Source organism: Cololabis saira, chromosome 15, assembly GCF_033807715.1.
Source record: "Cololabis saira isolate AMF1-May2022 chromosome 15, fColSai1.1, whole genome shotgun sequence".
Taxonomy (NCBI): domain Eukaryota; kingdom Metazoa; phylum Chordata; class Actinopteri; order Beloniformes; family Belonidae; genus Cololabis; species Cololabis saira.
The window spans coordinates 13,256,566-13,280,481 of NC_084601.1; the positions used below are offsets into that span (position 1 = coordinate 13,256,566).

The 23,916-nt window shown below is 42.6% G+C and overlaps 2 protein-coding genes across 3 annotated transcripts in view; one reads left to right on the top strand and one right to left on the bottom strand.

The window, feature by feature from the left end:
• Positions 1-5,729, bottom strand: part of elp2 (elongator acetyltransferase complex subunit 2) — a 31,352-nt gene extending 25,623 nt beyond the window's left edge. Inside the window, exons 1-7 of the mRNA XM_061741878.1 lie at positions 5,594-5,729; positions 5,376-5,454; positions 3,895-3,965; positions 3,543-3,687; positions 1,824-1,901; positions 1,440-1,504; positions 1,271-1,337 (exon numbers count right to left, since the gene is read on the bottom strand). Coding sequence (XP_061597862.1) covers positions 1,271-1,337; positions 1,440-1,504; positions 1,824-1,901; positions 3,543-3,687; positions 3,895-3,965; positions 5,376-5,454; positions 5,594-5,725 — 637 coding nt within the window. The 5' untranslated portion in view covers positions 5,726-5,729. The remainder of the gene's footprint in view (positions 1-1,270; positions 1,338-1,439; positions 1,505-1,823; positions 1,902-3,542; positions 3,688-3,894; positions 3,966-5,375; positions 5,455-5,593) is intronic.
• A 4,431-nt stretch (positions 5,730-10,160) lies between these two features.
• The window catches only part of ctnnal1 (catenin (cadherin-associated protein), alpha-like 1), a 58,962-nt gene continuing 45,206 nt past the window's right edge, over positions 10,161-23,916 (top strand). The window contains exons 1-2 of one of the 2 annotated variants that reach the window (XM_061742630.1): positions 10,161-10,177; positions 17,304-17,502. In XM_061742630.1, coding sequence (XP_061598614.1) covers positions 17,407-17,502 — 96 coding nt within the window. In that variant the 5' untranslated portion in view covers positions 10,161-10,177; positions 17,304-17,406. Of the gene's footprint in view, positions 10,178-17,160; positions 17,503-23,916 lie in introns of those variants that run through there. The other variant, XM_061742629.1, reaches the window with a different exon arrangement.

The window sequence follows — 23,916 nt, forward strand, 5'->3', positions numbered from 1 at the left end:
ATCAGCTCCTATGTTGTGGGTAATAATAGGTCACAATTATAATCAAGGCCCTGGTGGATGCAGCCACACATCCACACGCAGGTGGTGAACAAAGCACGTGCTGATACTCCGGTATGTCCCATATTTCACAGCACGTGGGAAGGATTTAGTTCAGCGTCCCGCTCTCCAGAATAAATTCCTAATTTTCCACCACCGAAAGCCCTCAAGAGAGAGAAAACACAGACTGTAAAGTTAAATAAATCATTATCTTGTTTTAGCTCTCTTCGGAAACGCTGCCAGAGTGACTTGTACAGGTGACCGCCGGGCTCCAGTACACCAGCGTCAAATTAAGATTTAACTAGACGTTATTAGGCGTTATTATTTATGACATTTCTAACACATCAGTATTTCAGTTTGTTCCCGATCCTAAACTGTGTTTGAAGGAGACTGATGAAGAGGGCAGGCTAACGGGAGGAAACGGCTTTCGCACAGTCAGCACAACGCAGGGATCAAGTATCAATACAGAGAGTTCACAAAGCCAGGTTTTGATCCATACATTTGCAATCAAAATACTGGGAAGAGAGCGAGACGGAGAAAAACAACAGCAGCAGCAAAAAGGGAACACTGGCTGGTGAAGCTGGACTTTTGCATAAAAGGCTGAAAGACAAAAGAGCGCTTGTCAAGCGTTTCTCATGAAAGTGATGGAAGGCTGTCATTGAAAACCTCCTCCCACTGCTCAGCATTTGGTTACCAACGTCCTAACCGCATCATGCAGCTCTGCAGGCTTTCTCCAGATAAACTAAAGATGACTGAGGGAAAGACACGAGAGCTTCTCAGGCCGCAGAAGCCAAAGATGGCTGTGACAGGATAACACAAATTAATCACTTAAAAAAAACCCACACCACTTTCTTTTTAAACTTTTGCTATCCGCCTATATCACTTATAAATATAGCATTTAGAGTCTTCTCGTCTGAGCTTTTGAGTGAAGTTTTTGTTTCATTGATTGCGTAGGAAAGACTTGAGTGACAACCATCACAAAAGCATCAATTTGGCGAAGTCATTTTTATTAGGATAAAAACAAAAAGATGAGTTTTCATGTGTTCAAATATCTACTTTTGAACCCCAATATGATCTGATGATGGTGATTGTTGCACAGAATATAATGTTAATGTGACAACGATGCTTCACGCCACGACTACGTAACATTCGCAGTTTTCAAAGCCTCACATGTGTGTTTATGTAACACAAACAGGAGCTTTACAGAATGTGCTCCAGACAGATTTCCACTCACTTGTAGATGCCCATTCCACACCACGAACCCAGTCTTCGTGTCCTTGAAGCGACATGGCTTTCTGCAGCTATTGTTGAGCAGATACAAAAAGAAAGGTGAATAGCGTCCTTGAAACTCCAGAAATTCAAATGTAACAGCTGAAACAGGAAACATGCTGATGCGAGCTCACCTGTCCGTTGGCCTGCACATACAAATGCACCAAAGAGTCGTCGCCTCCGCAGGCCAGGATGGGAACTGCAACAAGCACAAAGCCACGTAAGAACAGAAACACACACATTGTGCAAATGCAGTGTTACATATACATTTATGTGAGAGTCTAGATTTTATACACTGAAGGTGAAGTGAAGGATGATGTACATCATCAAACGGGGGAGAATTGTGTAAAAACAGCGAAGGGAAAAGACGCGAGGCACTTCAAAGGCTGGCTGCATTTTGAATGTGACATTTGGTTACAGGCAACTACAGCAAAAGCATGAACAGAAACAGCCGACATGAAAGGAAGAAATGTGCGCGCGTGTGAATGAGGAAGCGTGGAAGAGTCGTTCTTGCTTACCTCTGGTTCCTGGCAACAGTGCCAGAGACACATCCATCATGAAACCGCTGCCAAATGACACGCTATGGAGGCACTCAGCTGAGGAGCACACGTGCACCAAGAATTAAACTTTCAGGCACGCAACGGTAACATGATTACACAGTTCAAAGTAATATTCTATGGTCTCGTGTGCACACAGTTGCACATAAGAATACTTCTTGAGCACCGTGTTCCACCTTATGTGGGAAAGCCAAATTGGGTTTCAAGCTGCATACAGGCACCAATATAACATGTGTCACATCCTTTTGTGGTAATATAACCAAAAGTGATGCCACGTCTCTAGAGACACGCTTCAATTACTGTCAAGCTGTATTTGTGATCTTCGTCATGGATAGGACAGAGATTTTCAGCAAGAGGAGGATAATATGACATGCATCATGAAAAAAAAGGGGGGCAGATATGGCTGACGAGGAAAACCACCTTCGTAAACACAGCTGAGGCTCTTTTGATGACCGCTGAAGAGTTATCTGATATGGTAAAAAGCAAATGTGGGCTTTCAAAACAAACTTAAAGACCATAAACGAATAAAGAATTGAATAAACGATACCGTTTATTCAATGACATCTGAAATCAGGTGAATTGAGGAAAAAGAAAAACATGAAATAAAAATTCAAAGTCACAGAAACCACCAGCTCTGGGGCGAAGCAGCAACGTGTCTCCGAAAGCAGGTTTTGTGGAAACTATGAGTTTGTTAACTGTGAAATGAGGGAAAGAGAGGCAAGTGAAATCAGTTACCATGGTAACTGACTCTGTGAACCGAACTCGCAAGCTGGCTGGTTTTTATCAGCAAATTTTGGCTCTGACGTCCCCTCCTGCCGAGACGCTCACTGACACACCACCGTATTTCCTCAAAAAGGCAATATCAAAAGAAAATGCCAGGACTCGTTAATTTCTGGTGAAGTTTCTGTCTTTTTTTCCCCCTTCTCTTTTCGTTTAAAGAGACATTGACATACCAATTAAATATTAGTGGATGTATGACAAGACTGATATGCTTTTGGGGTTTGATGTCAGCTTGAAACTCGAGGGCATAAAAAAAGACCGCTTTTATGATCAGCCATTATTTATATATATGGATACCACACACAGACACACACAGACACACACAAAACTCTGAGACTGAAAACTCTTGGATTTCCTATCTTAAGGTTTGTTCAGGTTGGACAGAAGTGATAAAAGTCCATCTTTATAAAGATTGAAAGATCAAAATACTAACAACATGGGAAAGGTTACCCCGGTGGGTTCGAACATGAACTCTGAGCTCCCAAAAAACAGAAGTTCAGAAACTAACATGGTAAAAAAAAAACGGACAAGCGAAACGAAAAAACACACTTTTTTTCAGATTTTTCCATCTCTTGCTTTTATTTAACAAAGCATCACCGTACCATGTTAACTCACAGGCTTTCTAATCATTAATTTCGCTTTGTGGATTAATAAATATGGATTAATATTGAACTGAATATACACAAGTACATCTGAGAATGAAAATGTTGTCTGATCAATTATCTACTGGCACAAACAAACAAACACATAACTTGGTACTACTGCACCAGCTCCAGGTTACATTTTTACTTACAATCTTGCTTTGGGACATTTCCAACATTATAATGGTGCCAAATTGTAGCAATGCCGTAAAAATAATGAATATATTATTATAAGGTGTTCTTTTCCTTTTTCCTTTACCTTCTTTGTTGTCGTCGCAGAGCCAGAGTCTAACTGTGGAGTCTGATGCAGAAGAGGCCACCAGAATCTGTGTGTCCTCCACGTAGAGAGCGTCCACAGCACAGACAGAACCCGTATGGCCCTTGCACTCCACTGACTTGATGAACTGAAACAAATATACATATTTTTTTTATTATACTCTTTTAGAATGATAATCATACGGTGCTGCATCTCATGCATTTACATAATAATGCGAGTGTAACAGAGAGAAAGTCAACAATTCCCCATGAGTGAGGACTTGATTTATTAGCCATCTGTCAAAAGACGCAGAAAAGTTTGTGCCAGAAACTTTATCTGTTGCAACATTGGTTACCTTCCCATCTCGAGCTCCCCAGAGGATGAGCAGATTGTCTGAGCTTCCCGAAACAAGATGACACTCAGGAGCTGTGACAACAATGACAACTGTTATTATGATCTGGGCCTGGAGGACTGGGAGCCCCACACTTCTGATCATGAAGCCAACCACAGAAGTGTTATTGTTTTATATTTCACTAAAACAAAAGCAAAAATCCCCCCACAAAAACTCCATACAATGAAGAAAAGTCTACGGCTAAAATGTCAAGTACAAATAGCAGAGACAAACGGCGACGCCCACAAATAATACGAGTGGAAAATAACTGCATACAACAACAACTTAGAAGTCTTAAGATAATGGGAATGAAAATAATGCAAGACGGATGTGAAAACACATGACATACTAAGGAACTGATACACAAAACAGTCTACAAAGACTTGCAGAAAAAAGGAAGTAAAAAAAAAAAAAAAAAAGAAGTAAACTCAAACATAAGAAAGCTACAAATGCGACAAAAATGATGTAAAATAACAACTATAACCACGAGGAGACTCAGATAAGCTACATGGATGCTTTAAATGCATCCAAGAGCCAACTGTGCCAGAAAAGAGTTGACTTAATGAATGAATGAAGATAAGATAAGATGTACTTTATTGATCCGAGAATTGGGAAATTATTGAATTAAGGAATGAATTAAAACAATGTCCATACATTAACCAGTTTAAAAACAAATATAAAAACATGATTTTCACGAGGTACAAAGAGGAAAGTGTTTAGCGGCCTTTAGGGGCCTGAATATAACACTATTGGTGAATGGGTAGATCTGTGTATATTTATGTACAGAAATGGGCAGCAAATTATATATGTGTATGTATATGTATATATATACATAGTGTAAATAAGTATATTTATATAAATATCTATATGGGCATATGTGTACAAATATATAGAAATATTCAACTATGTGTATGTATGTATGCATGTATAAGTATGTGTGAGTATAATTACAGTATAATAGTAATAATAATAACAATAATAATAACAATAATAATAATAATAATAATAACAATACTGTTACTTAGCAGTGTGAGTACAGTGTGTGAATATTTATAAATACAGGTTAAATGATCAGTGAATGGGGGTAGGACTAAATAAGTTTACACTTCTTCCTACTCCTTTTTTGGCACAAGTAAATCAAGTTAGCAAGTTTTTAAAGGATGAAATTCCTTGTTTTGTTTTGTTGTTTTCTCAAACTTCTCATGAAGTGTAGTTTCTTTTTTTTTTTTTTTTACATGTACAAAAATAAAAAATCAAATCAATGTGTCACTTGTCCACACACACATGCCTGTACTCATGCTGTGACCACGAGCACATTATGAGACCCCAGGACCTTGTATAACCCCCTCCACCTGTCAAAACGAGCACACATATTCTAGACGCGTGTTGGTGTTGGTGTCAGGGTCTGTTTGGTCGTTGTGTCTGTCAGACTTCTCTGTACTCACCGTTGTCCTTTCTGTGAACCCACTGGACTGCATTCACCCTGCCTGTATGTCCACTCAGCACAGCCACGACTCCTCTCTCCTGCAATCAAAGTCAAAGCTCGTGTTTACTCGTCTGTTTGACACCATTAACTCCAGTTTAAAACCACACTTCTGCAGCAGCAGCAGCCGACAGCCAGGTATCGGCTCGTTTTCAGTGAGATTTCTACTAAGTTCGCTACCTGTGGGTCGTACAGAGCCACCGAGTTGCAAGTCCCGAAAGCAATGGTCCCCCCACGACCCCAAGAAACAACATTTGGGGTCCTGTTTGGACAGCAAGCTACATGGCATGTTTCAACTATGCACGCCGCCATCTTGATAAAGTTATGGAGTTATTGTAAATGGGGCCGTGTATAAACAGCAACCGATACCAACAGTTCCGCAGCGCCAGGCTGTAAACTTCATACTATTTAAAAATATATATATACTGTATATATATATATATTTTCACTTTCTTTACTATGAGTATTTTTATGTGTTATTTTAATAGTATTAATGTATTAATCCTGGCTATGTCACTGACTCTAAGCTGTGCTGCTGAGAAAACTCCAGTAGATGGCGTAAAATAATCAGAAAATCTGCAGAGAAGCTATTAAACTTTTCATTCAAGTATTCGAGACACTAAAATGTATGTTGAACTGATTTTTACAACTCTATATCAGCAATATGCTATAAATTCGGAATTCAGTTGTGCCTGTGAACACGCTTACATTTAATACATGTGTTATCACAAGTGAACACTGTGTGTCGTGTAAAAACAGAGATAGCCACAGTAGGGACATGATTTATTTTTAGTGCACTTTTTATTTGTTAACCTTTTAAAGGGTAATCGGTAAGACTGAAACAGAGGTCAGGAAAATCTGAAACCTGTTCTGGATAAATTTAAGCAGGATAGATATGAATGTGACTTTGGAGCGCTGACTGAAGTTTGGTCCTGGCCTTGTGATCCCATCTGAATATGAAGTATCTTGTCTTGTGAGTTCATCTGATAAAATTGACACTTTGTTATTAGGATTGTGGGCCTCTCTGGCCTCTCCTCGTTAAGAAAGATGTTCATTGACCATTGATCTGTGCTTGCTCTCAGTCATGAGTTTCACTGAAGATAAAACTGTCATGTCTGATGGATAACATACGTAGGGCAGACCTTCTTTTATCCGTCCTCTCTCAGAGCTTGAGGTGAGAGCATGCTTGTTGATTTCTTTTTTTCCATAACTGGCCCAGAATGATTCCAGATTCTGCAGAGTCCGTTTTTATGCCTTCTTTTATTGTAATAAACCTTTCTATGCATTGAAAAGTTTGCTTCGGAGCAGTCTTTTGATCCTTTTTTTCGCACACAGACGGACAGAGGAAGAACAACCCCGACTGATCACAGTCCCCACATTTACTGAATGTTATATGGATTAAAACAGAAATGTTACTATTAGTAGGATTGCTTGGTGTACCTGTCGTCACATGTCAATGAGCATATTTTAACAAAATAAAATGGAAACAAAAACAAGATAGAAACTGACATAAAATTACTTGGATGAATGACATTGTGCTTTATGATGAAATGACTCCATCAATAACCCAGCTGCAACACACACGCTGGCGTGTCAGAGTGTGTTATCCTCTTGCTAAGTCTTGATTGAGAGTGACTGGTCACAGCTGAGTGAGCTCCCAGCGAGACACGCTTGTATGTTTTTTAAAAGAAGACAAAAATGGGGAAGAGGAAAAACAACAACATCAACCACCTTAGGCCTTCTGAATTTCAAAGACTGAGGTGACGCTTTTTTATTTTTTACAAGGAGTTTCCAGGCACCCGCTTGTGTCATGTGGTCCGGGGAGCTTTGAGTGTTATCATAAATGACAGTGTGGCAAAGGCAAGCATTGAGCGAAATAGTATGATGAAGAAAAACGGGACGGAGGAGGGGGAGGAGGGCCTTTTTTTGGCTTCTGAGTATGCTGACTTGTGTATATAAATGCGTGACAAAGACAAAGCAGGCATACTGTCACTAACTCTTGGGCAGAAAACAGATTATGCTGGCTTCCCCTGTTGCCCCTCTTCTGTCTATTTCAACCAAACACGATTTAGACAGATCCTGCAGGATAAGACAGCCTCCCTGTGGCTGGCACCCATGCGTCTAGGGCTCTTATCTCTGAAGGGTAAGTGAGCCAATAGCTGGCATACAGCTAAGTAACTACATATATGAAAAAAATCCTCTATTATCTTAGTACTGCTTTGACTGTGCATGTAATTGTCTGCAGTGAAATCATTGTAACTGCTTATGTAATGTAGAATTACCTTGAAATGTAGCCTCTCATGGCAGGAAAGGTGAGGTCTTTTGCCTCTCCATCAACCAGGAAAGATGGGGGTCGTTCAATGGCAGTTATTCGACTTATTGAACACACTCATGAGTGACTCTGAATGCACGATTTGAGACTTACAGTGCTTGAAGGATTCCATCCATCCATTTTCAACAGGGTCACGGGGGTCTGCTGGAGCCTGGACCAGCTCATCACAGGGCTACACATATAGAAAAACAACCATGCACACATGCATCTACAAGAAATTTAGAAACATCAATCAACCTAACGTACATGTTTTTGAACCGGGAACCTTCTTGCTGCCAGGCAACGGTGCTAACCAGCTAACGATGCTGGTGGGTTATTACTTAGATGTCCATGAAGATTTGGATGCTGGAAAATTCCACTATGACCTGGGTCTGTGTTTTCACCCAAAGTTCAGAATAGTTGTGTGAATTTCATTTCTCTCTTTATAAAGGCCTGCCAATCTTAGCATGTCATCTTCCTAATATTTGTAAGAGAACAGAGGCTTTGATGGTGTCAAAAAGTCAGTTTGTTACTTGAGAAAGCCTGATGTAAATCTGCTGTGTTTACAATTATTTCTCAGTTAGAGGTTTCCCACCGTGACGCTGAACAATGCTGTCCTATGTAATGCGATCACGGGGGTCTTAATGTCCCTGCTGAAGGCCTCAAGACTGTATGACAGCAGGGAATTAAATGCTTTGCAGTGAAGATGATGTACTTGAATGATACGCTCATTCATTTTTATTGTGCAGTACAGCGCCACAAAGTGCTTAATATCTCAGCATGATCAAAATGAAAGGGCTCTGAAGTCGTTTGAGGCCCAGTAGTATTTCAGATAATCACCATAATACATTTTATACCTAGGAGTTGATTTATGATGGAGAGACCTGGGTTTTTTTTTTGTTTACATGAGAGATTCTGATGGACGTTTCTTACTTACACACCTATAAACTAGCTTAATTTAGCACTGTTGTGGTATAGCTAACGAGCACATAATTACTGTACCCTTTTGTTAACATCAGGAGGAACATTATATTTATTTTTAGCAGCTGGTCACAGTGTAGGCTTCATCTTTTTTTTTTCCCCCAGGCAATCCTTGAAAACAACTTGGTTTATCTTGGAGCCTTCTTGTTATTGCAGGCAGGAAAGGGGTGGTTTTGTCATCTTTCAGCACAACGTTCTCAGATCAAATCCCAGCTCAGGACTATTTTGTGTGGAGTTTGCAGGTGTAGATATAAACATGCGTGTTTTTGGTTTTTCTGTGTGGCTCATGATGGACAGATGGCCAACGGCACACGGCACTCAAACCAGATGAGATCTACCTAACACTCTCCCAAACCCACCCCAAAATTCCCCGAACAGGATGAGGCAGGTATGAAAATGCACAGATGAACCTCAACACTTCCCAACGCATTTGCATCTCATGGTATTTGTAACTGAGGCAGCTGTCAAACAGTGTGATAATTAGACTATGCAATATGTCCATGGTTGTGTAACATAAGTGGACATGGAGAAAAGCCAAGATTTCTAGGCTTGGTGTCTGCATGGCACTTTGCTGCTGCCTCATTTTGTTTACATGTAATTAAATTAACCTCATCCCTGAGGGTGCCTCCTTGACAGGAGGACAGCCACAAAGGACAGGCCGATTACCAGCTCCTTATTAGCACTACTGCCTTTTTCACTTGAACATATTAAAATGTGAGAGTTCTGCCGAGTTCCCAGCGCTGCTCTGAACAGATCCTTTATTAACAAAAAAGAAAAAGGCTTGCGGCCAAAGCTAGGATTAAACTCATCTAACATTATAAACAAGTGCTTGTCCGCAGGGAATCGCTAAGTTTATCTCTGGAAATAAAAAGCTTCAAAACTTGTAACTGTAAAAATGTTCAGGGTCAGTAAGTGAAAACACAGCAGAGCCAGATGAACGTCCAACTGGGAGACCTCACCTCCGCTTGAACTCGTCTCCTCCACAGAGGCCGTCTCGAGTCACTGTATCGTGCTGAGAGGGCGAGTTCAGCAGAAGGTCTCAGACAAAGGCACATCAGGCTTTATATATATATATATATAAATATATTAAAACATCGTCATGTGCAGACATGCACATTAAAAATATGTAGGCACGGACTTATGCAACAAATGAATATTTCCTTTGCATCACAAATTTCGATCAGCCGATCCAATGAGGGGCAGTGACTGTGAGTGTACTCATTTCACAGAATGTGCAGAATGTAAAAATCCCCATCTCCTTCGACTCAGGACCTTCTGTGCCAGTAGCTGCACAACCACAAAGAACCATCTTGACAGAGCGACAGTCAGCACTTCTGAAGCACGGGGAGAGACTGGAGCAGCTGTAACCAACACAATGATAGCATGCGTGAGCGTGAGATATTTAATGAGTGCCCTTGGACTGTGCAGATGAGAGTACACAAAAAGGACTTCCTGTTTGTGTAGAGTTTGAGGTAAGTTTACAAAATTCAAGGTGGGGATTAGATATAGAAAGGTAAATATTGAATATTGTAGAATAAAAGAGACGCTGTTTAGGTAACAACTCCACGTTAACTCAACACTGTGTGTTTTTTTTAAGTTGTTACAGGACCAGACCAGAACAATTTAAACCGGTACAGTTTAGTATAGCACAACACATGTACCCCATGTGGGTTTTGTTATCTCATCAGTTGGGGAGAAAATATACCATATACCACCCAGATACCATCGAGCTGGTAGTAGAGCCATTCATCAAAGTGGAACACAACCTTCCCCACTTAACTGCTTGCATACCATCATAATGATGCATTGTAGGTGTGTGAGTTTATGTGTGTACACGTCTTTGTGTGTCTGGACCCCAACCAATGTAAACAAGGAGGGCTTGCTAAAGCGTAACTGAGGGGTTTTAAATAAATACCGGCTGGCCCTGAGAGTAGCAGACAGCTTTTACACACCCACACACAGACCCAAACAGTGCCTGTGTCCGCTGCCAGCCACCACAGTTAATGAGATAGCAGACGAGCAAAACGTCATTATGAGCAGTGCCGTAGTCCTCACAAGTCGTATCTGTTCTCCACCATCTGCTGTGTTCGTAATGTCAAGTTTTACTCACCGCTGCACTTGTAAAGTTGGAAATAGCTTCTGGATCCACTCGGAAAATTTGGAAAAAGTTCATTCAGGCTAAGATTGTGGCAAGGATACAGTATATTCAGCACTGTTGTGGATATATATTATATTTAAAGAGAGAAAGAAGAAAAATAACATATTAGTTAAAGAGATGTTATGTCCCTTGTTTCTTAGTGTGTACGGATGGTTAACAGAAGCTTTGATCTGTGAGGGGTAAACACGGCTTACAGGGTTCATTTTGATGTTGATACTGTTTAAGTAGTCTGGAAAACTTGGGAGAGATGAGGGGCTGCGTTGGCTGTGGGAGGTTTCAAGGAGTTTATGCTGCTATTTACAGTCACATGAAAGACCAAGTGCACACCATGGAAATGACTGAGTTGAAATATCATCAAAAGATAAGGATAAAGGACATGGCATATACAGCGAGCACTTTTTTTTCATTATTCTCATTAAAAAAAAAAACCCTGATTAGTCATGTGCAAAAATAAGTACACACCTACATTTATGACACCTTTGTAAGCAGGTCCAGATTAGACAAATACAGGCAAACGCTCGTGACTCACCCCAAAACTGTAACGTCTGCAGTGTCTTCTTCTGTCTCCTTATTGTTTCTGAAGTGTGATGTATGGCGCTGCAAACATCATAGGACTCATAGGAGTTTTGAAAGGGCCTCAAGATCATCTGAAACAAATCATTCATGCATTAATAAAGCTGTGGCTTGGGGGCATAAACACAAGAGACGATCCTTTCTTGACCAGACTGCAGTGTTTCCAGCTCCATCCAAGGGGCAACGCTGAGTTTTTTGGGAGTAGAACTCATTGCGGTGGTAATAAAAAAATGGCAGTATGGTGAATGACCACTAGGGGCTGCCTCCAAAATCAAGTCCATCTCCAATTACCCCAACGTTAAACTGCCCAACTTTGCATAGAAACATGTAAAAACGTATATTTTGTAAATATTTATTTATACATTGTTTGCATAGCTGGATTTCACATATCTGACAACTGCATTTAATCTCATAAATGTGTGAAAATCCACACATGTATGCATAATTAGGGGCGTGATCTTTAGATTGATGTTAATGGTGTCAAAAGGCTAGCTGCCACTTTAGCTACTTAGCACATTCAGTGAACTTGACTCACCTTTGAATAAAGACCAATTAGAGCATAATAATTAATAATAATAATAATAATAATAATAACTTGCATTTATATAGCGCCTTTCAAGGAACCCAAGGTCGCTTTACAGATCATAGGCAAACCAAGGAAGAACAAACAAAACAAAACAAAACAAAACAAAACACCATCGGGACAAAACAACAGGGGGGGGGGCACTAATGGGGAAAAGCCAGGGTGAAAAGGTGGGTTTTGAGTTGGGTTTTGAAACTGTCCAGAGAAGGGGAGTCACGGATTACAGCGGGGAGAGAGTTCCAAAGGGTGGGGGCAGCAACACTGAAGGCTCTGTCCCCAAAGGTCTTCAGTCTGGTCCGGGGGATGGAGAGCAGACCAGCGTCTGAAGACCGCAGGTTCCGGGAGGGAGTGTGGTGATGAAGGAGGTCGGACAGTTACTGGGGGGCGAGAGTGTGAAGGGATTTGTAAGTGAGTAGGAGGAGTTTGTACCGAATGCGAAACTTAACAGGTAGCCAGTGGAGGTGGATGAGGGTGGGGGTGATATGCTGCCAGGGCTTGGTGTGGGTGAGAACCCTGGCAGCTGAATTCTGCACGTACTGGAGCCTGTCCAGGGTTTTACTTGGAACCCCAGACAGGACTCCATTACAGTAGTCCAGTCGGGAGGTGATGAAAACGTGGATTAGTGTTTCTGCCACAGAGTCAGAGAGTGAGGGACGGAGACGTGCAATGTTTCTGAGGTGATAGAAGGCAGATTTGGTGACCAACTTGATGTGTGACTGGAAGGAGAGGGTGGAGTCCAAGATGACGCCCAGATTACGGGCCTCGGAGGATGGCGTGATGGTGCAGCCGTCCACCTGGATGAGCAGATCTCCAACCTTCCGGAGCAGTGACTTTGGGGCCACAACCATGAGCTCTGTCTTATTGCTGTTGAGTTTGAGGAAGTTAGTTGTCATCCAAGATTTTATGGCTGAGAGGCAGTTAACCAAAGACTGTGGGGGGAGCTGGGAGGATGGTGAGGTGCTGAGATGGAGCTGGGTATCGTCAGCGTAGCAGTGAAAACTGAGACCATAGTGGCGTATGATCTGGCCAAGGGGGAGCAGGTAGGTGGTGAAGAGGGTTGGACCGAGCACAGAGCCTTGGGGGACACCATGGTTGACTGGGGCAGGGTGGGAGGAGGAGCCAAGGATGGTGACAAACTGAGTTCTGTTGGTGAGGTAAGATTGGAACCAAGATAAAGCAGAGCCAGAGATACCAAGGAGAGCAGACAGGCGTTCGAGAAGGATGGTGTGGGAGATGGTGTCAAAGGCAGCGGAGAGGTCGAGGAGGATGAGGATGCTGATTTTACCATTGTCTGCAGCAGTGAGGAGGTCATTTGGAATTTTGATGAGAGCGGTCTCAGTACTGTGGTGGGTTCTGTAGGCTGACTGGAAGGGTTCATAGAGCTCATGGTTGGACATATGCTGGTGGAGCTGGGCCGCCACTGCTCTTTCCAGGATCTTAATGAGGAAGGGAAGGTTGGAGATCGGCCGGAAGTTATTGAGGTCCTCAGGGTCCAAACCAGGCTTTTTCGGAATGGGAGTGATGGAGGCGATCTTAAGACTGGGGGGCACTGTACTGGAGCCTATGGAGGAGTTAATTATGTCAGTGATGACGGGACAGAGGGTAGGAAGGCAGGCTTTCACCAAAGCAGTTGGGATGGGGTCCAGAGAGCAGGAGGAAGCTTTGGCTTTGGTGACCAGTTTGGTGACCAGTGCGGTGGTGACAGGGGAGAAAGAAGAGAGAGAGCAGTGGGGGGGGCAGGGAAGCTCCAGGGGCGCACCACTTAGTGAACCGCCGGGGGAGGGAGGGTCAGGTGTGAGGAGTTGCTGGTGAATGGTGTCCACCTTAGCACCGAAGAACTCCAGAAACTTGGAGCAGCGCTCCTGGTCCTCTGTAGTAGAGGGGGCGGCAGGGGGGCGGAGCAGGCGATTGATGGTGGAGAACAGTGTCCTGGGGTGATTTTTTTGCGAGCCAATGAGGGTGGAGTAATACCTCACCTTGGTTCTGGCTAGTTCATCCTTGTATGACCTCACATGCTCTTCAAAAGCCAGCCGGTGGACGGTCAGGCCAGTTCTTTTGTGGAGCTGCTCCAACCGGCGACAGGTGGTCTTAGAGATGCGGAGGTCTGAGGTGAACCAGGGGGCTGGGCGGGCATAGGAGACAGACCGGTGTTTGAGGGGGGCCAGAGAGTCCAGGCAGCTGGATAGAGCCGCATTGTAGTGGTGGAATTCTTCTCTGAAAGATATTAAGGATGCCGAGGCTATGTTGCCAGGGTCCACCCACCTGTGACCAGCCTGTGAGTGGCGGTCCCAATAGAAGTCCACTAGTCTTAAATCGTTATTAGATTGGATCCCACTCTTGTCGCTGGATGATAAATGCATGTTTAACGCACGTTGGGTAATGTAAACGCAAGGCGGGTGGGCATGTAGAATGACGTATTGTACCTACATCAGCAAGATTTATACGTCCCTCAAACAGGTGTCATTTTCAAACAGAGGATGGAGGAGCCCTGGTTTGTCATTTTTTGCATCCACTTGTTCAAACAATGCACCATCCTTTGAGTTTCCAGACATACGCCGGTTTATGGCGGCCATCAGAGTCACTCGAGGATCTCCTCGTCTCCCGAGTTACGCATCTTGCAAATATAGACCCTACCTGTGACCTTCCACTGCTGCTGTTACACTCATCAGCTGTTTCCTTATTTTATAAAAGAATAATAAATACATAAAAACTTTCCTGGTGGGCTGTTCTCAACCAATCCCTCCTATGACCTGCAACCCCACGTTAGTCCTGCTTACATTAGACCTGACCCGGTGGGTAAGTGTCCCCTCGGAGGTGAGTTATTCGCGGGGGCCAGCTCAACACGCCGCCCCGCGTCGGTCAATGTAAAAGGGGCTTAACTGTTTCAGCTCTGTCAGCCATTGTATTGTCCAGGTCTTTTTATAGAGTCTACATGGCTCCACCATAAGTCTACCATTGCTTTGGTCAGCCTAACAGATGGGGGTCAAAAGCCCGAATGGAGCCCTAACCTTATGTTGTTCCTGTTGGCAGCTTCTTATGATGGAAACAAAAATAACTGCATAACATAACATACTAAACTTTACTGTGCTTGATGAAAGGAGGCTGTAGGGGATACAGGGTGTATGTTTGCATGGATTATAGGCCTGTGTTGAAAAAATTGATTTTCCGATTCTAAATCGATTCTCATATTAATTCCAAAAAACTTTTGGTATTTTTTATTTATGCCCAAAAAGAGGATGTTTTGTTGGACACAGGCATAACTAGTGCCATGTTTTTGCCTTTTAATGTTTAAAGGTATGAAAACATTAAAGTTTTCAGTTATAATTGCATAAATCGTCTATATTTCTTTGCTTTATATACTGTCTTGGGGTTACATTTGCAAAAAAAATCCTAAAAACCAAATTCTCAAAAATGAGAAAAAATAAAAACCATTTCATAGGGCTTCTGTTTGCTGCCCTGGATCTGTTTGATAATTCTGCCCCACACGATGTTTCTGAAAGCAATTATATCAGCATTCTGGGATATCAGCATTCTGATTGGTCCTCACAGCCATCATTAGCTGCCAATACTTGCTGTTGAATCTCAAAATAATACTAAGTATTCATATGTTGCATAACTACACAGTCATATAATTAATGCAACAGCTGAAAAAACATTTTTAATAACACTTACCCAAATCTATATCGGAATCGAATCGAATTTCTTAGAATCCAGTTTCTTCCCCCAAGCTGTTGCTCTGATGAACTCTCACTCAGAGAAACCAATCACCGTGCAATAACAATAATAGCAGTAATTATAATAACTATCACATTCTGTAACAATGCACCTTCCAGCAACAATCATGTCTGCCTCATTCTGCTGCACCTTTCACTTTAAAAAAAATTGTACATATGTTATTTTATTTTATTTAGAGCCGTCATTTTTCTCATACCGCTGCACCTTTCAGTTCTCTAATTGTATATATGTTAAAGGAGCATGAGGCAGGATTTATGAAAAAAATGCGTATACGTTTTAAGTTTTCTAGTAATAATGTCAGATGAAGCGTTACAAACCAAAAAGAATGAGCCCTCTAGCGTATCTCTCCGTTGCCTTGAACAGGCTGTGTGCTGCAAAATGCGCTGCAATTCCGGGCTCGAATTTCCTGCGCTGTCCTGCAGATGTGACGTCAAATGACGCTGCATGCGCGTTCTCGGCGGCGCACGAGTAAACATTGGATACGCGTTTGAGTCATGGAGGCAGCTTCAACTTGAATTGGGACTGAAAACAAATGCTGACATGGTTCATTTCCTACTGACCAGGTAAGATAACATTGTAAGTCATATTTAGAGCTTGATTTGAAAATCACATGAAATTACACACGCGCTCCTGTGCCGCCTTCGCTGTTGGCTGCAGGAACCCTGACGGTCGTTGTGTCGCTAATGAGTCTCATTTCTTATTCTTTCCTCATGCTCCTTTAATAAGTGCCTACATTTGTTTATTTACTACATTAGTTTATTTACTTTACAGTTTGCTATTTTTAAATCTACAGCGAGCGAAACAACCGGAGTCAAATTCCCTGTTGGACAATGTTCAAACTTGGCCAATAAAGATGATTCTGATTCTGATTCTTATTCTGAATCCAATCATAGCGTGATAATCGATTCTGAATCTTAAGAATCGGAATGGAATCGATTCTTCACATTTGAATGATCCCCAGCCCTAATGGATTATTATTATTCCCCATAGGCTATGTACCAATGTGGATGAGACATTTCTTAAACTTCTGTGCAACATGTATTATTTCATTATCCAAAAGCAATGGAAACCTACAAGTGTCCTCTTGCTGTGTTGCATGTGTGTGAGTGTGTGTGTGTTGTGTGTGTTGCATGTGTGTGTGTGTGTCTGTGTTGCATGTGTGTGTGTGTGTGTGTGCATGTGTGCGTGTGTGTGTGTGTGTCTGTGTTGCATGTGTGTGTGTGTCTGTGTTGCATGTGTGTGTGTTGCATGAGTGTGTGTGTGTGTGTTGCATGTGTGTGTGTGTGTGTTGCATGTGTGTGTGTGTGTGTGTGTGTGTGTGTGTGTGTGTGTGTGTGTGTGTGTGTGTGTGTGTGTGTGTGTGTGTGTGGTTGCCCACAGTGGTGTGCTGCAGTCCGCTCTCTGCCGTATTTGAGTAAAGTGCGCGGACATTAGCGGGCGCAGCGGCGCGACCACGCAGCCACAGTGGATTAAACCCCGGCCAGGAGGAGGAGGAGGACACCCACTCGAGTAACCGAGTGAAAGCCCCGGTGTGTGTGTGTGTGTTCAGACGCAGGTCTCCTCGCACCGGCTCAGCGCGACCACCGTCCCCGGGAGAAGTCTGCGGTGCCGCGCATCGTGCCTGCGCGTCAGCCCGGCACAGCGAGGCGGGAATGGCTTCATCTCCGTGCGGGAACAGCAACTTTGATTCCGGCCTGGAAATCAAAACCCGCTCCGTGGAGCAGACGCTCATCCCTCTAGTTTCGCAGGTGAGTGTCCCCTCAACCCCCAAACTGGACTTCGGGTCGTCCTTTTGCGGTGCGTTTGAACTTTTATGACGTACTTTAGCTCGGCGGCGGCGGCGCAGAGGCTAAAGCCTGAATTATGGTCTGCGTTAAATCGACGCAGAGCCTACGCCGTAGGGTACGGCGTAGGTGCGTAGCTGCGTCGGTGTAACGCGGAACCATAAATCAGCCTGAACTAGTGTTTACCTGTCCGCGCCGCGGGGCTCCTTCACGTGTCCAACAAATGTCACTATTATTATGATCTTTTTTCTGTCTCCCATTAATGCAAAACATTAGCGCCCACGACAACATGTTTTGGTTGCAGGCTTGCACCCTGCGAGTAAAGTCTAAACTTGTTGAGCATCCACAAAGTTAAATATTAGATTCAGGGCACAGATTTAGTTGTTAATTAATAAAGAGGATGTGCCTGCGGCGGACTGTTTCCAACTTTGTTGTTATGAATACTGTTGTGTTTTTGTTCTTCTTGTGAGAACTGTGCTAAAGGCAATCAAAGTTCCCCCTGACCGTTATATCAGCCCAGATCTGCATGTGTTGTGACTCTCACTTCTCCAGTGAGTCACTTTAAAGCACGTGCTTTGTTTCACAATAAACACAAGAAACTAAAAGCCCCACTTGAAATCCACTGCACTCTTTCTGCAGCTCTTCTCTTCTCCTGCCCTCGACCTGAAGTCATGAGCATTTCAGTTTATTTAACTCACATCAAGGTGATAATGTGACTTTAAGGATTTTTCTGACTGTTTATTGAAAAGTAGCAGATGTATTTTATTTGTCTCCCCTCAAAAGCCTCTCCCACCAACCCCACTGTGGTTTCCATCATGAATAGGCCAATGACTATCCATCTTATAAATGCTAATATCCTCTTGTTGTGCAGAAGGGTTAAACTGCAAAGTGCTTTGTTGTTTTCACTGTGAAAGAGAGAGGGACCTCACTGTTGGATCATCTACGTGGGCGGGGAGGGGGTGCGAGGGCCAGCCAGTGTCCATGACACTGTCCTCTCCCTTGTGTGCTGCGAGAACCAGCTTCCTCCCTCTCATCGCACAGGCTCATTTGAAAGATAAGGTCATCCTGTACTGAACGGATGGGTTACTTATCAGACCGGTACATCTGCTAGTGGGCATATTTTTCCGCATATGTTTTTTTTTTTTTCTTTTAATCCAAAGTTTCTCAGTCGTTCCCGAGTACATCAGAAAGAAAGTTCAGAAGTTGTTCAGAAAATGACAGGCATATCTTTTTAAATTCACACTTGCGATACAATCAGTAGTTTAAGAAGATGTGGAATAGAGTCATTCTTTTTTTTTTGGTACTTCTGTCAGGAAAGTTTCTGTATTTCGGCGGAGGGATTGACCGAATACAGCTGGAGGAAAAAAACTTTGAGAAAGAAGGAAATTTAAATTTATTTAACACTGAAAGAAACTGTATTTCCAGAGATTATAGTTTCAGCAGTTTTTGTGGTTTTGCCAGCATATCACACACAGTTACTATTGCATTATGTTAGATCCTCCTTCAGGGAGGTTACATGCACAAAGCTTCATTACAGACATATTGTTTTATTTAATTTGATCATTTTTAGCATATACTCCACAAAATATATACGAGGTCAGGACCTTCCAGGGTTTTTTCTATGGCGCAGAAATGAACAAGTGCCCGGTGTCTGGTCCAAGTGTAGCTGATAATCAACAGCCATTGGCTCATTCGCCAGTACCATGTATAACTGATAGGTCAACTGAATGTTACTAATGTCTACAGCTCCTTACACACAGCACCGTAAACGCGGGACCTCTATGGTGTTATTTGCATGTTGTATAAGAACATCCTCAATGGAAAAAATTGGGACACTCTTGTTCCGCCTTTGTTTTGCCTCGGGAGGTAGTAATGAAATCTGACGTTACGGTCTAAAGAAGACATACTATGGCCTTTATTTCACAAGTTGCCACAGTTTCCCCCCATTCATGCATTCCCTATACCCACTTTAGAGTTGTGGCGGGGCTGGAGCCTGTCTGAGCTGTCGTGAAGCAGGATTTGGGGTCAACAGCCCATCAGAGCACCACATAGAACTTTGTGTTTTGCTGTCAGCCCCCCCCCCCCCCCCCCCCCCTTAATCTCTCATTTAAAAAAAAGCGTATTTTTGGCCAATCCTACATCAGAGCCAGTCAAGGTAAACAACGGCCAATTCTGGTCACGGGCTAGATGACGCGTAATTGAGCATGACTGAATTGGATTGAATCATTATTTATATGACACTCAGCGTATGCGCCTTGATTGAAAGTAACCATTGTGGTTTTGGCAGCTGCTTGGCACACCCTGTGGTTGGCCCACAACTGCGCTGCTTCAGATATGCGGTTTTTGCAACGACAACCCTTAGCCCAGTGTCAAATCTCTGTCTGCGAGCCTGCACCTTGTAAACAGCTCTACGGTTCACTACCGCGTCTCCCACTTTACATACACATTCTGGTTCTTCTCTGTGACTACCTCCATGGGCCAGCTCAGGCGTCTATCAGTGGCACATCAATTTTAATTAATCCTTTTACCCTCGTGGTTACAAACAAGAAATCGATGCACAACAAAGGTGCCTCCATCCCAAGGGGCAGTGTGGAAAAGTCTTATGTTGGCAGCAAAAAAACTGCAAAAAGCTTGAAAGGTTATCCTAGAGTCAGTATATAATTTATCTATTCTGGGCGGCTGTAGAAATATGGTGGTTAGATATATTGGGCTGCAAGGATATGTGATGTGCATATATTGATAATTGTAAAGCAACAGTTAACTATTTTCATGTGATTGAACATTAATGATGTCATATTTGCGAGTTATGCATTGCATTTAGGAAACAACGGATCTCTACAACCCTACACGTTAGAAGTTAGATTGTATGAAAAAACAGTGTTGCACAAATGCATAAATCAAAATGTCAAAAAAGGAAAAACAATTAATATGTTAATCAATTATGCTAATAGCTGACAGGCAAGCTGTGTCAAAGCCATTACTGCATTTAAGTGTGTACAATATCTTAATCGGGTGGTTGTATTTCAGTTGCGTTATAAAGGTTAATTAAACAGTTTTACTTAATGGAAAAACATTAACATTGTTTGTGTGCGCATGTTGTTCAGGTTGCTAGGAATGTTGTTAGCAAATATAGAGACCATAGATACTTGAGGAATTGTATGTCAAATTTATGAAAACAGGTCCCAGAGTGAAAAAGAAATATTAGAATGCCACCCTTCTACTTTTGTGTAGTCAAACTAACTTAACATAGAAATACAGATGATGTCATAGCCTGATTCCGTCTTCAAGGTAGGGTCTGGATGACTTTATGTTTTTTCATATTTGAACAAAGCATCAACAAAATATAGAAAAACTTGCCCATCTCTGTCTTTTCCTCAATGAAACATTCCGTATTATGAACGTGCGTACACTATATTCTCATGAGCATGAATGCTCTCCCTGATTGGCTGGAGCAATGTTTGTTAAGGTTTAAGAAGCTCCGCTCTGTTTCCATGTGCTCTGTTTCCACGTTACAGAGCCATGGCTCCTGATTACAGTGCTCACAGCTAGAGGATAGAGCAGAGATAGTCACTGAATATGACAAAAAGCATCTTGCATTAGAAAACGCATAGAATCACTTACCTTGCCTTTAATCACACTCAATGTGATAACGGTGGATTACATTCTTATGGTAAGTCCATTCAGTATAAAGTATCAAGTCTCCTATTAGCTGTCTTCATATGTATGAAAACATTTCTAAATCTGTGTTATGTTTATGTGAAACTTTATAAAGAAAAGAAAAATATTGTTTTGGAAAATGCCAATTTTCATGCGACTGTCTGCTGAGAACCAGAAAAGCTCGATACGGTGTCACGTTTTGCACCTTCTTGTTTTTGTTGGTTTTGTCTCTCCTCTCCTCTCCTAGACGTTGACATCTTCAAGCCTTAGTTATCAGCTTTAGTCCCACCAGGCTGTAATTATAGGCCCAGGAGTTCCAACTTCCAACTCCTTAAATACACACACTCAAGACAGATGCATTCCCGTTGTCCCACCCACAGCTTTTCTTTTCACACTCGCGTGTTAATTAGTCCTACGGATTCGTTCTGTGTGTTTTTCAGCATTCAGAGACGAGGTCTACATGTCAAGTTCACTGCCAGTGCAGCAGCTCCTGCTACTACTGTTGTGTACTTGAATATGTGCGAGATTCTATCATAAGAAAACACCTGAAGGCTTTTCTAATCACAGCCTCCTTTATTTGGAAGATTAATCTAGTTTTTTTTTTTGTCGAGAACATGCAATTCTTAATTTGTCGGAATTGCTTTATTCTCATCAGCTACGGAATTGTGTGGTTTATTAACTGCAGCAATAGCATTGAAAGGCATGAGGGGGAATTGAATTATTCAAGGTCTTGGGAATTGCACTGAGAGAAAGGGACACACACACACACACACACACACACACACACACACGTATTCGACCTGTGATCTGGTCTGTTGCCATTTGGAAGGCCATTAGCAGTAATATATTTGATTTTTCTTTGAGGTTTGACCTCTGTTCTAAAGCGATGGCTAGTGGACCAACAGCTCTATCCTGAGGCTTTTATAATTGAGGTATGTTGTTTCAATTAAAAACAAAATAACCCAGTCTCGGGGCAGGCCTGGTGGTCTTCATTGATGAGGTGTATAGGTGTTCTTGGGGAGAGATGTGTGGGAATGACAAGCAGCTAGGAAATAATATCTAAGACTTTGATCATTTCGGTGCACATTTAAACCCTTGTGACACCTCAGCCTTGTGATTACATACTTCTGCTGTCTCCATCATTTTTCTTCAGGACTAAGCTAGAAGGTTTTTCTGTTATAATTGGGCCTGGAAAATCCGTTCTCTGTCCAACTTTGTTAGCATTGCTTTTGACATGCTTCCAGGGGTTCTGCAGTTCTTGCAGTTTTCTTTTAGATGTGCAAAGTGGATAAAAATGAAGCTTTTCCGTGTTCATTTTTGCTCACAAACAAGATTGAAATGGGATGTTCATCACCCAAACAAAAGGTTTTGAGGACATGATTTGCCTCAGAGCTCTACCACCAGATTTCCCCATTTAACTAGATGCGGACAAAAAAATTCTCCATAATCACAGACGTAAACTTTGATAAGCCTCTAAGCACGACTAGAAGTCAGAATGACACCCTTCTCTCTGTAAAACTGGAGGTGTCGTTTTGTTGAGGCTTTATTCCCCTTTGTGTTTCTAGCTCTGTGGTGGCGTGCCATGACAAACATCCAGGACGATAGTAAACTTTCTTTTCATGCCCGGTCAGAGAGACTGCACAGTCACCATGAGCCCTAACAGATCTGTTTCCTCCAGCTGTATGATGATAATGAAGACAAATGAGTCCCTGGCATGAAAGCACATGAGGATTACAGCACGCATGCATGTGCATACACACAGATGTATTAACCTCGTGGAAATGGGACACAATAATCCTTTATTGTGTTCTTTTAGAATGCGTGGGAAAAAGGTGGGGGTTCCCACTGTGGTTTGTGTGTCTTTTTGTTTGCGTTCTTGGTATCTGCTTACTCTTGTTCAAGTGATTGTCTGTCAGACAGAGCTATGATGCTGATGCTCTGGCTTCACGTGTTGTCGCCTGCATTTTGTGTTTTTTCCCAGCGTGACACTGCACCAGACTTCAAGAATCCGAGAGCTCGTTGCGGCTTCAGCAGGAGGACAATGGTGGTATCAATGAGTCAAGGGCATCATGTCATGCACATTTTTACATTCTTGACACCACAAGCTGAGGAGGAGCATATGCACCTATCTTGGAAACAAGCTTATTTTCAACCTTGGAACCAACATCATTGGAAATCTTAAATCCCCTTCTATTTTTTCCAAACGGTCGTCTAAGGCCCCGTTTACACGGGGCAAAAACGGAGGCGTTTTCATGCGTTTTGGCCGTTCGTTTACACGAAAACGCAGCTCAAAGCCCCCAAAAACGATCATTTCTGAAAACTCCGGCCAAAGTGGAGATTTTCAAAAACTCCGTTTTCACGTTTGCGTCTAAACAGAGGAAAACAGAGGAAAACGGAGATTTAAGCTTCAGAACGTCCCATTATGCACCAGAAACTCACCAGCGTCATGTGTGCGACCTGTGTTTACAATTAGTTTGGCCACCGTCAATATTTTCTTGTATTTTACCTGTTTTATATTCCGTCTTGGAAGTAAAGCCTGAATTATGGTCCCGCGCCAGATCGACGCAGAGCTTGCGGCGCAGGGCACGCGGTGACGCGCACGCGCACAGATCCCGCGCACCCCACGCCGCAAGCTCTGCGCCGGTGCAACGCGGAACCATAAATCAGCCTCAACTGGAAGTTACACGTGTCATTTGTTGATGTTTTTTCCAGGATTCTGAT